General features: G+C 38.1%; 1 protein-coding gene across 6 annotated transcripts in view; it reads right to left on the bottom strand.

The window, feature by feature from the left end:
• Positions 1-14,203, bottom strand: part of CACNA2D1 (calcium voltage-gated channel auxiliary subunit alpha2delta 1) — a 512,068-nt gene that overhangs the window by 419,030 nt on the left and 78,835 nt on the right. For all 6 annotated transcript variants that reach the window (XM_082661685.1, XM_082661687.1, XM_082661688.1 and 3 more), the window contains one exon: positions 5,676-5,757. In XM_082661685.1, coding sequence (XP_082517811.1) covers positions 5,676-5,757 — 82 coding nt within the window. The remainder of the gene's footprint in view (positions 1-5,675; positions 5,758-14,203) is intronic.

Raw genomic sequence — 14,203 nt, 5'->3', positions numbered from 1 at the left:
TACCATATGATCCAGCAATTCTGCTTCTGGGGATATACCCAAAGGAAAGAAAATAGGAGTCTGATGAGACATATGTACCTTCATGTTTATTTGCAGCACTATTCACAATAGCCAAGAAATGAAAACAACCCAAATGCCCATCAGTGGATGAATGAATAAAAAGATGTAGTATAGGGCTTCCCTGGTGGCGCAGTGCTTGAGAGTCCGCCTGCCGATGCAGGGGACACGGGTTCGTGTCCCAGTCCGGGAAGATCCCACATGCCGCGGAGTGGCTAGGCCCGTGAGCCATGGCCACTGAGCCTGAGCGTCTGGAGCCTGTGCTCCGCAACGGGAGAGGCCACAACAGTGAGAGGCCCGCGTACCGCAAAAAAAAAAAAAAAAAAAATGTAGTATATATATACAATAAAATATTATTCAACCATGAGAAAGAAGAATATTCTGCCATTTTCAACAACATGGATGGACCTTGAGCATATTACATTAAGTGAGATAAGCCAGACAGAGAAAGAAAAGTACTGTACGATATCACTTATGTGTGGAATCTAAAAAAATCAAACGTGTAAAAAAACAACAGCAACAACAACAGAGTAAAGCAGAGGTTACCAGGGGAGAGGGGACAGTGGGATAAAACTAACAGCGTTTAAGGGTACAAACTTGTAACAAATACTAAAATAGTGATACGGATTTAATGTATGGTTTACTGAACACAGACGATAATACTGAACTGTAAGTATGTAATGTGATAAATATCGTTACAATGGCCACCATATTAAAAAATATAAATGCATCAAAGTAACATGATGTGCAACTTAAATTTACATGATGTCAAATTTTATTCAATAAAATATAAACAAAAGTAATACAATGTTTCCAAAAATTTCTATAATTCAAATTGTTTAAAAATACATATATGTTTCATAATCTGGGGGTCTTTTTTTCTTGATCTATGATTTCATTCTTGATTATGTTTAAATATACATATATACCTTGCATTTTCTATTAACGTGTCTTTAATACATTTTTAGATATAGCTCTTCAAAAAATAGTACCTATCAGTGGAAGACTAGTTGTCCTCCACTCTTTGTTCTGCCCTCTTCCACGTTGAGAGAGTAGGCGTATCATTACCCAGCTAAAGACTCCATTTCTCTGACTCCTTTCCAGTTAAGATGTGGCCATGAGAATAAGTTCTGACCACTAGAATGGGCGCAAGATGTCTTACCCTTATAGGGACTGTGTACCTGCTCTTCTAGTCTCTCTCCCTTTGCATGATGGCTGGGAAATAAGGGCAACTGAAAGGATCACCTTGGACCCAGGAAGGAAGCCATATGCTGAGGATGGCAGAGCCACTCTGCTGACCCTAGACTGCACACCTCTAGATTGTCATATGAGAGAAAAATACACGGTTATCTTACGTCTTTGTTACATTGGTTCCGCCTGTACCTCCAACTAATATACTATACCCTCAATTAATATAACAAATGAATGACATTTGTTGAGTTCTGATTATAGGTCAATAAATATTTTACATGGATTATGTCAACTATGTCAGCAACACCATGAGGTTAATAAATAAACATCTTGGCTAGATCACAAAGCTATCAACTGTAAGAACTACAGGTATAATAGTCTTTAAGATTTTTTAAAAGGATATGCTGTAACATTCTATAAAAAATAATAAGTGTATTTTCTTCAGTTAGAAGACCATGAAGACAAAAATCAGGAAAAACTTCCTGTACAATTCGCAGCAATTCTTTCAACTGATATACACACAAAACCATTTCTGTGCACATGAACAATAATGGAAGTTTTTAAATTCTGCATGTAAATTTACATCTTAGAATTTCCTTCTACATTTTTCTTTTTTAAAGAAACTCAAATGGAAATGTTCGTGAGTAAATACTTGGTGGCAGAGCTTTCACTTCTTCTTTATATCTTTTATAAAAAGAGCAGTAGCATAACCAGATATATTACCCTTGTACCGAACTGAAGATCTGCTCACCTTCTCAAAATACAAGTGGTAATATAAAAAGGTAAAATATTAACATATATTCTAAAGCATAACAAGACTCTTTCCATTGTTGGAGTTATATCCCATTTAGTAGTTGTACACCCTAGAACAAAAATTTAACCTTGCAAATAATTTCTTCCTGCATGTTAAAGATGATGATATTCACTTCACAAGGTTATCCTGAGGATTAATAAGATAATGGATGTAAAGGGCTTAGGACAGTGCTTGAACACTTGAACTAATTTAGAAAAAAAAAAAAGTAGTCCTCAGTTGTATTTAAAAGGTTCTAATATATTAAGTACTATACTAAGAAAAAGTATAATGCATTATCTCTTTCTCCTAATTTTATTTTTTCTTTCAATTCTTTAAATAAATTTATTTATTTGTTTGTTTATTTATTTTTGGCCTCCTTGGGTCTTCGTTGTTGCAAGCGGGCTTTCTTTAGTTGGGGTGAGTGGGAGCTACTCTTCGTTACGGTGCACAGGTTTCTCATTGCGGTGGCCTCTCGTTGCAGAGCCTGGGCTCTAGGCGTGGGGGCTTCAGTAGTTGTGGCATGCAGACTCAGTAGTTGTGGCTCGTGGGCTCTAGAGCTCAGGCTCAGTTGTTGTGGTGCACGGGCTTAGCTGCCCCACGGCATGTGGGATCTTCCTGGACCAGGGCTCGAACCCGTGTCCCCTGCATTGGCAGGCGGATTCTTAACCCTTGTGCCACCAGGGAAGCCCCTCTTTCCTCAATTATTTAATCTACTTTGTGGATGATCATATGCAATTGAAGGACGTGTATTCTCCCAATACGTGATTAGAAATGGAAAAATCCAATAAAAGATCTTAAAACTTGAATGTATCAGGGCTAACAGTACTATATAAGCCTATTCATTCCTGATCTTTAACAGAAGTTAATCAGGTACCTGGGCAAAATCTCTAATTTTTAAATTTAAGGTACTGCTTTTATTCAATACTATTTATCAGACTTCCCTGGGCTAATATTTTATGATGCCCAAAGTAATTTTCATAAAATTGCAAAGATGTCCAATTTTAGCTATGTTCCCTCACTGCAGCTGAGCCCTCAGGTAAAAAGCAAGATGTGCCCTGTGATGCCAGTAAAACCTACATTCAATAATTTGGGAATCATCATTTTTTAAATATTGAATTTCAACCCCAAACCTGCTAAATTCCTCTATTTTTTGAACTTTTGATCCTCACCATGCATCTAACACCCTTAGTCTCAACACAAATTTCACTCTCAACTCTGGCGTCCTTCAGCTAGTCTGCGCTTTAAGTTCCTGTGGCCAAAAAGAAATGCACCACTGGGACTTCCCTGGTGGTGCAGTGGTTAAGAATCCTCCTGCCAATGCAGGGGACATGGGTTTGTTCCCGGCTCCAGGAAGATCCCGCATGCCGTGGAGGAACTAGGCCCGTGCACCACAACTACTAAGCCCGTGCACCACAACTACTGAGTCTGCGCTCCACAACTACTGGACCCACATGCTGCAACTACTGAAACCCGTGCGCTCTATGGCCCGTGTGCCACAACTACTGAGCCCGTGTGCTGCAACTACTGAAGTCCGCGTGCCTAGAGCCCATGCTTTGCAACAAGAGAAGCCACCGCAATGAGAAGCCCACGCACCACAACGAAGAGTAGCCCCCGCTCACCACAACTAGAGAAAGCCTGCACAGCAATGAAGACCCAATGCAGCCAAAAAAAAATTTTTTAATTAAAAAAAAAAGAAATGCACCTCTTTTGCCCCCATCATGGACCACCTTCTCTCTGGGCAAAAGGAAAGAGGCATATGGACACATTTATCTATCTTCTTGTCCCCTAATACTTAAATTCTTCTTCCAACAGTAAATTCCTCTTTCCCTCCCTTGTTACATACATATAATTCTTTTATTTGTATTTTTTCTATCACTGTAATGAGGTACAATGCCTCATAAAAGCAGCATTGTGGGGATTTTCTTCCATCCTGTCCATTCTATTTTGTTATCCTAATTTACACAAGGCCATTTACTCATGCATCAATATTTACGCTCTTCTTAGTCATCTACAACTCATAAAGCATAATGGACATCAGGTGAGACTTTTTTCTTAAGGATTCATTGAAAAAAGTAGATTTGGCAAGAGAGGGTTCACATATTAACACCAAAAGTAAAAAAAGAGGTCAGCCAAGAAAGTGGTTTTTGAGGCTGATAAAACACTGAGGAGTAAAGAAGAGCTCCCAAAAGCAGTTTACTTTTAATTTCAATCTGTCAATAAAAAGAGTTACATAACTTTTAACCAGAATCTGTCAATTCTCTTTTCTTTTTTTCTCATTCCACAAATGCCATCACTTTCATAGAGGCTTACTTTTTACCCTACACACTTTCATATTCTAATTTATTTTCCCACAGTGAATCACTGCAGATCCCAAACATCAGCTAACAGTAGCCTTCAGGCATCTTTGCACCTTCAAAAATGGAGATTTTGATTACTAGCATGTCAGTTCTCTGAGGAGAGGAACTGTGTCTCTGTCAACCCCTGGTAGCCTGCACAGTGCCTGGGACATGCTGTGTGCTCAATAACTGTTCATTAGAATTAATTCGATCATTGTTATTCACAAAGAACACTTTTCATTTCAAAATATATTCCTTATGTCATCTCATAAATATTGAAATTTACTCAACATATACTCGGTTTGAAACCTATAACTGTGTTATGAAGAGATTCTGGAATAATATTTTGAAGTATATGCTTAGTAAGGTTTCTTTATGAATTCCTATTAATACACAGGGTAACCATTCATTCTAGTTTCTCCCAGAGAGGAATATTCATATATAAATATTCATATAATAAATATTCACAGATCATACATGAAACCACTTTTATACCATTTCACCTCATTGATCCACCACATTTTTGGAAAACAAAACACCTCACTGCATCACTAACAACACAAGATGAAGGTACTTTCAAATTGTTAGATTACTTACACTGAAATGAAAGCAGTGAGACTCTAAAGAAATGATGCTTAAAATTTAATAAATCTTACGGAAGCTATACATGTACATGCTCTTACCCAAGGAAAACGATCTATTTAAGATGTTACACAAATATTTACATGTTGCTATTATTATCAAAAATCATTTTAGAGTGACATTCATAGTCATTTCATAAATCATAAGAAAAACAATCTTTTATAGTGTCTCCTTTCCTTGCACAAAAGTCTGTACGACCCATCTCAGTGATTCACTCGAGCCTCTAGGCATGGCTATAAACATTGTAAACCGCTTTTGAAAATAAAATCTACCCTCAAAGAATGAAGATATGTTCCCACTGAGGATATTCAAAAGACTCCCTCACAGGGTTTAAAGTCACCACTATACAAAAGATCCTAATATCCTCTGAAGATGGGAGGAAACAGGACACCCCAATTTGAATTTTAGGGATGACTATACATCATATGAACTCATGTAAGGGAAGGCTGTATATAAACTGTAAAGTGCAGTGAGAACACCTCACTAATTATTAGGGATGGCAGTAACTGGCAGCACCAAAAGTCCCTCTCAGAATTTCACTATCAGATTCACATGAAAAATTGTCCTATTTATAATATAGAAAGACAGTTTCTTAGAGGAAAGAACTGCATGCAAATTAAAGAAATGATTAGTAAGTTTTGGGAGACTTTACTCACATCAACAAGCTGATTGACTCCACTTGCAGTTTTTGCCAGGGTGACAAGGTCTTCCTGCATCTTATCCACCCATGACTTGATGCTGCAGAAATCAGAGAAGAGAATGTTCTATCAGATCTCTCACAAAATAAGGCCACAGACTGACATTCTATATGCAAAGATTATCCGCAGATAATTCATTAAATTACCTTTAAGTCTTTCTCCTCCTTCCTAGCTCCTACTGTACCTACCCACCCCCCCAGCCCACTTTTAAGTGACAAAACCAATGAACCTTTAGGGGTCAACCTCTTAGGATGCTAAAATATCCCCAACTCAAAAAGAGAAAAATGACAAATGAGGGTAAACGTTTGCTTAATTTTTACGAAAATTCCATTAAAAACAGGTTACTGAATGGAATATTCTAAACTAAACTTTATCCGTTAGCTTACAAGCCTTCGTAATATAATACTAAGGGTGTGCTAAATGTAGACTATTTGAAAACTGCCAGAAAATGACAAATATTTTTAAATTTCTTATAATTCCAATACCCAAGGATAATCACTTAACATTTTGATGTATTCCCTTCAAGTCTTTTAAAATTCTTTCACAAGGTCAAGCACATATTATGTAAAATTCACATATCTTTTTTTCCATCAGTCACATGATAAATACCCTTCCATGTCATTACAGATATTTCATAAACGCTGTACTTTAATGGCCACTTAATATTCCCTTATCTCTAAATCCCATAATATACTTGACCATCGTCCTTTTTCAAAAGATAACTAGAATGTCATCAGCTTTGACTGCTAAAAATTTCACTGCAACAAATATCTCAGTACACATTAAGCTTAAAAGTATTTCATTTCCTTAGCTAGACTCTTAGATTTGGAATTACTGGATCAAGGCTTAAGTTTTAAAGAAATGGTTTTGAGCATTAAAATTATGAGTGAAGGTTCCAGTTCAAATCCTTTTCATGTAAAGGTGAGCCTTGAACAATGTGGGGGGTTAGGAGTGCAAAGCCCCAGGCAGCTGAAAATCCGCAAGTAACTTTACAGTCAGCCCTCCACATCCGCGGTTTGGCATCCACAGATTAAACCAATGATGGATCATGTAGTACTGTACATTAACTGGAAAACAATCTACTATAAATAGACTCACGAAGTTTAAACCCATGTTGTTCAAGGGACAACTGTATATACTTTAATGTAATGGAGATCTTAAAATACAAACTATGGATGTCAGAACATTTTAGAAAATTCTAAACTGATGGTCTATCTTATTTTTCCTGTCATTAGAGATTACCAAATACCACACAATTTTCCCCATTCTAATAAATTAAATTTAATTTGCAATCCCTTCATATATTTCATTTATTCATCCTCATGTTTCAAAAAGACCTAAAGTGTGTGTTCTTTTCTGTCCATGCAAATATAAGAAAACACTAATAAGAACGATAGGAAATGATTTGTATTTGAATTTGAACTTCTCTCTACATATATATGGTATGTGTATCTATCATTGCTTATTTATTCTGTTCTTTGGATTTTATAAATACTAAATGTTTTCCCTTTTTTCTTTATTGACATTGTGATTTATTTAGTTTCAGTATACTGCAGTAGCATACAAATAATTTATACATTTAAAAGGTAACTCTTAGATATGTTCATTTGACAGTGAACATAAACTCTCAAATGAACATATCTACAATATAGAAACAGACTCAAAGGCATAGAGAACAGACTTGTGGCTGCCAAGGGGGAGTGGAGGTGGGGGGAGAGAAGGATTGGAAGTTCGGGATTAGCAGGTGCAAACTATTATACTATACAGGATGGATAGACAGCGAGGTCCTACTGTATAGCACAGGGAACTGTATTCAGTGTCCTGTGATAAACCATAATGTAAAAGAATATGAAAAAGGATATATATAACTGAGTCACCTCACTGTACGGCAGAAATTAACACAACATTGTAAATCAACTACACTTCAATAAAAAAATTTTTTAAACAGGTAACTCTTCTGTCATAAGAGAGCAAGCTGTAATTCAAGGACTGAAGCCGGTTTCCCCACCGCGGCGCTGGCTCTATCCAGTGAGCATTCACCCTGAACTGAGCCCCCTGGCTCCCGACTGTCAGCCTTTTCTTTTTTTTTTTTTTTTTTTGCGGTACGCGGGCCTCTCACTGTTGTGGCCTCTCCCGTTGCGGAGCACAGGCTCCGGACGCGCAGGCCCAGCGGCCATGGCTCATGGGCCCAGCCACTCCGCGGCATGTGGGATCTTCCCGGACCGGGACACAAACCCGTGTCCCCTGCATCGGCAGGCGGACTCTCAACCACTGCGCCACCAGGGAAGCCCCCTATACTATGTTCTTAACAGCTTGTCAGTGGGACAAAGACTGGTCTCAGTGATAGGCCCACATATCACAAAAAAAAAAAAAAAAAAAACACATAGTATAGGAACAAAGATTATTTTTTATAGACATGAGGTATTACCTGGTTTTCTTAAAATACATAAGCACTCTGCCTTTCAAACCTGGAATTAGAAGATTATAATGGCTAGGAAATAAGCGAAGATCTCACTGATCATGAAAGTGAAAAATTACATAAGGGAAAATATTCATATGGGCAAATTCTCTATCAGTCTTTCTCTTTCTAGGTAAATTGTCAACCACATATGCATAATCACTAAGCACTATTTTATTAAATGTCTCCAGAAGGCACTATAATATTTTGGAGAAAGTTACAGAGGATATATAGTCTTTTCAGATAATAAGAAATGAACATAGCACTCCATGAGGAAGAATTTGTTGTTTCTTCTTTGTCAGCCCACTCGACAAGAACTAGTATCTGCTGGAGAAGATACTAAAAGCTGGCAAGGCAGAAACGAAAGATATATGCGTTACAGTTTGGTTACGCTTAAAACTGGGTCTGACAGGAAAGAGGCAGAAGAGAACAAGAATAAGGTGGTGTAGGGGAGGAAAAGTATCTTTTCTTCTACCTTTCTAAATTCTTGACTGAGAACCTGTAACAAAAGACAGACTAATAAGTGAAATGCATACAAATTGATTCAAGTTTTATATGACACGGAAGGCTTCATAAGGAAATGAAGACCTTCCCCCCCCCAAAAAATGGTTAAACCTGAGTGTCTTTATGCTAGGTTTGATGAAGAACAGAAAGATGTGATGGGACAAAGAATATGAGCTAAGTATAGCAAACTGGGGGAAACTTAACAGAGACCATTCATTCACATTTCTCTTTCTGCCCCATGTCTTCAGAGATAAGGATGCTCCTTTCTCCCAGGTATAGGGAAGCAACGCTCACATGAGGGGAAGGTCACAAAGTCCTGCCTGCAGATGCCAATTCCCCAACGCCTTCAGCTTAAAATATTCAATAGGCTATGTAACCATATTTAGCCCATCCTGAATCCCATCTCTAGGACATGCTTCAGGAATCAGAAGAGTCACTTAAAGTTTATTAGATAGTTGTGTGGGGAGGTGGATAGAGGAGGCTTTCGACTAGTAGCTACTTAAAGTGAGATTTGAAGGACAAGTGGAATTTAAGAAAATCGAGAAGGGAAGGAAGAAACAACGAAGGCAGGGGGAATTTAAAACGTGGCATTGTCAGCAACCACAAGTAGTCTGTATGGCCAGAGTCCAAGGTTGTTCATCAAATGTATGGAATGGGGGCAGGAATGGTCAGGAAGAAATTCTGGCAAATAGTTGGCCAGACCCAGGGTCTTAAATAACATTCTGAAGCATTTATATTGTATCCTCAAAATAATGGAGAAATAATGGAAAATGTGAAGTTAGCGAGTAACAAGATTAAGGGTATATGAACATGATAAAATAATTTCTCTGATAGCCAAGTGGATGGTGGCTTAGAGGGAGAACAAAGAGTGAGGAGGGAGGGGCTAGATAAGATGGAAGAAATGAGGGTTCAAACTAGCTCAGTAGTAGCTAGTAGAGTAGAGAGGGAAACAAAAGGGAGACCAAGTAGAAGAAACCAGCTCAACAAAACTCTGAAGGATGGATGACAGGATTTCACGTACTACTAGATTTAAATAGTGAATGGGAGAAAGGATTTGCAGATGACTCATGGAGTTCTTCAGTTAGACAATGACAGGACATTCTGTTAGAGAAAGTATAAGAGGAAGAACGACTTAGAGGGGTATTGATGAGTTCGTTTTTATTGGTTCAGGTAGAGATGTTTTTGAAAGATTCACGTATAGAAACCCACTAGGCAACTGAATATACATAGATTTGAAGCTCTCAGAAGTTTCCATAGCATTTAAAGATCAGGTAGTTTCCAAGGACAAAGGTAAATCAGTGTATGACTCCCAAAGGAGAGTTTATAAAGGGAGAAAGAAAATACACAGCAGCTAGAACTCTGGAAAATAACACTGAAAAAAGAGACGGGAATCTGAGTAGTGGCAAGAAAGAAGGGAATCCAAGAACAATGGTATCACAAAAGCCAGGGAAGGTAAGAATATCCAGAGAGAGTCATCAAACAAGGTGAGAGAAATTTATCTATCTTATGTGAGGACAGTGAGAGAAGTGTGGAACCTAGGAAAAAAGGGACAACAAGGAGTGAGTGCTCCTTTTTGCTTTTTAATCGGAGAGATATAGGCATGGTTCCATGCAAAAGGAGAAAGGCACGGAGAGGAGACATCACAGAGAAATCTCAGGAGAGAACATGCAACTTACTGACAGGGCAAGGGCCTTCAAAAGACTCTAGATTCCTTCAGCTTTTTCTTGCTCACCCTCTATATTCCAAACATGATCGAGTGAAGGATGAGTGAAGAAATAAGCAGAATACAGGAGAATCCTAATCCATGGCTGGAAAGTAGGTTACTTCTTCCAGGGAGATCGAAGGGAAAACGTAAACGGTTTTAAGTAAATGAAAATAGCTACAACAACTCGATCAAAAACTGGAGACAGTTCTACTTATTCGTCTCTATTTTTTTTCTTTTTTGTAATAAAGTAGACAGAGTCATCGGTTCAGAGATAGGCAGGAGGTATTAAGGTAGGGTAGTTGAAAAGAAAAGTTGGACATTTCAAAAGAACAATGACTGGAGAGTATTTAAGGACAAGCCCTATACTGGGGGTCACCAGTTTTCATCAGTACTAATCAGCATGACTGTGTGAATTTCTCCACCAGTACTAGGCTAAAGAGGGTGAGATGGGAGAAAAAAGGCATTCAGATGAATATGGGGCAGATACCAGCAGGTGGGAAAGATGGACAAGGAAAAGTGAACTGAAGGGCCTGAAAACTTTAAGATCTCTACTAATTCTAAATAACAAAGACTACCAAAAATATTCATTAAAATGTTACAGTATTATATTTATACACAACACTTATTTTCTAAACATTTTTCTTATGGAACCAAAAATGCTATTACAATATTTCTAGGAAAATGTGAAAACACTGTATTGCCAAATTTCAAATTTCTCATCATTTTGGGGGTTTGTAGGCTAATAATCTCATAAAAGAATATTCTGGAAGACTAAATGAAGAAAGTGGCCTGAACATATATCCCACATTTAAATCACTTGAATAAAAATATAATTTCTAAAAGAAAAAATTCTAAAAATCACTGAAATAAAATGGATTGCTCTCAGAAAGAAATAAATAAATATTACAAAATCTGAGCAGCTCAAAAAAAGTTGAATCAATGTATATCGGGTTATATAGATACAACAGAACTGGACTAACAGGTACACTGTTTCCATGAGAATATGCTCTGGATTTTCCAACTTGTGATGTCAGGAACATACTTACTCTGCTTGTTAGAAATGTAACTCCCTGACTTGAGCATGATATAGTCAGGAGAGTACGAATGCATGGTATTCATAGAGAAGAATGATGAGAAGCTCCAGAGACTGGGTATGCAGTCAACGCATGCAACAAAGCTACTTCCTATCTCTCTGCTCTCTCCCGTCTCCCAATTTTCCACTGCCTTTTGAAACCCTGTGTTTCTCTAAGCTCCTACAATCCCAAAACGTCAATATCTCATGACTGCAATTGTCACCTGTACATACATAATTCCTACATTTGAGCTCCATTTCTGCCTTAACTACAGTTTTCTAGATCACTCCCTTTTGATTTTCCAGCCTTCTTTTTCAAAATATCTATAAAAATCTTCCCTGCCCATAGCACTAACCCTCTGTGTTCCTTCTTCTTGTTGGCAAACCATCTCCTCAGTCATCCATGATGGTCCATGCCATCAATTTCTTCATCATATCCCTCCTTCAATCCTTTGTAAAATAATAGTATCTCAGTGTTTTTCCCAGTACATACCTGAGAGCTGAATGCACTGAGACCTTATTTCATGCCAAACTTTTTGCCAAAGGTATTTAACATTCACTCTCCCATTCAGTCATCAGAAAAACTAGTGCTCACTTTTCATAGATGAGAAAACTTCAAGTTGAGAGAAGTTTAACAGCCCAGCCTTGTAGCTTCCAATTTTCTAAGCCATTTTACTTCCACCAACCTCACACATTTCCATGTGTGTCGACTGTCCTTTTCCACATTCTGCTTTGGCTCTATAACCCCTCTCCCTGAAATTAATCCTCCACCTCCATTGTGAATAAATTTCTCAACTACTCTAATGTCACCTTCACAGGCTCCCAAACTAAAAATGTCCTCTTCTATCCACTAAATTCCAAAGCGCTTTAATTGTGGTTTGTGTTTATTTTTCTGTAGCCTTTCATGATTAGATGGATATACTTTTACTCTCATTCATCACTGAATCCTCAATATTACAGTGCCTTGCATATAGTAGGCACACAGATATTTACTGAAGAAATAGAAAAATGTATTGAAATAAAATGTAATTGCAGTATTGTTTTTTAAAACGCCCAATTATCTTTACTTAATGCATGCAGTGTAAATAATTTACTTACTAAATTTCCTCTTCCCTCCAAAATCCACATCAGAAAAAAATGAACTGCTGGACCCATGCATCTATAAACAGCACCCACTTTTCAACAAGTAGAAGAACTCTTAAATGCGACTTAATACTTTAAAGAAATTTTTTAAAATCTGTATAACGCACACCTTGTAATTCTAAATCTCTCAAGTGGACATTGAATTTCATAGGAAAAAAATGAAGTCTTGTAATCCTTCTCTACCTCTACAATAACTCAGTACAGAGTCAAATAGCAGTATATGTTCCCAACTGTTTGATGATGTCTGCCGGCTCAGTGTACTTTGGAGAATTCTATATGAGATCTCTAAAAATTGAGGCAAATGCAAATATTTTATTGAGTAGTTGAGATAATCTTTTATATCTTTTACTTCACTTTACTGTACAGAAATAGCCCAAATTCTAAAGGCAAATAATATAAAATACTCAAGTTTTCACTAAATTTGAGAGAAGAATACTCGCCATGCAATTACTATTGTTCCTTTTTTTTTTTTTTTTTCTGCGGTACGCGGGCCTCTCATTGTTGTGGCCTCTCCCGTTACGGAGCACAGGCTCCGGACGCGCAGGCTCAGCGGCCATGGCTCACGGGCTCAGCCGCTCCGCGGCATGTGGAATCTTCCCGGACCGGGGCACGAACCCGTGTCCCCTGCATCGGCAGGCAGACTCTCAACCACTGCGCCACCAGGGAAGCCCAATATTGTTCCTTTTGAGGTTAGATTTGCCTGTAAGATGGCTTTCAAAAGAGTATTGCATAGTTTAGGAAACTATTTTAAAAAGAAGAAGAAGAAAGAAAGAGAGATGGTAATCCATTTCATTTTGCATGCATTTGAGGAACATCAAATTGAGAACACCACAAATTACACCGTCTCATCTATTGTAAAGTGCAGCAGTTGAGTACAAAGTGTCAAGTCTGCATAGTTATCTATTTAATTGTTTTAAATGCTACAGAGAGAATTTGCCTTTTTACTGGTTATCATAATGGAGCCAAAGTGATAGCTAAGAAATATTACAATAGGTCCTACAAAGACTGTCCTTCCTTCCTATATCTCATGTAGTAAGTCCTCTGTCAAAAAAGAATGTGTGGGGCTTCCCTGGTGGCGCAGTGGTTGAGAGTCCGCCTGCCGATGCAGGGGACGCGGGTTCGTGCCCCGGTCCGGGAAGATCCCACATGCGGCGGAGCGGCTGGGCCTGGTAGCCATGGCCGCTGAGCCTGCGCGTCCGGAGTCTGTGCTCCGCAACGGGAGAGGCCGCAACAGTGAGAGGCCCGCGTACCGCAAAAAAAAAAAAAAAAAAATAGAATGTGTGAACTTCCTGCTATTAGTAAGAAGAGAGTATTAAAACAGACATGTTCCTTCCACATCCATCTTGAATTATCCCACTAGCAATTATCATAGAGACTAGAGCAAAAAAGGAATATAGTAGTGTGTATATGTCAATGCCAATCTCCCAATTTATCCATTCCACTCCCCCTTTCCCCCTTGGTAACCATAAGTTTGTTTTCTACATAAGAACCTACTGTATAGCACAAGGAACTCTACTCAATACCCTGTAATGACCTATATGGGAAGAGAATCTAAAAGAGAGTGGATATACGTATATGTATAACTGATTCACTTTGCTGTACAG

This window comes from Grampus griseus (genome assembly GCF_964374135.1).
Source record: "Grampus griseus genome assembly, chromosome: 9".
Classification (NCBI taxonomy): domain Eukaryota; kingdom Metazoa; phylum Chordata; class Mammalia; order Artiodactyla; family Delphinidae; genus Grampus; species Grampus griseus.
This window is presented reverse-complemented; position numbering and strand designations above follow the sequence as displayed.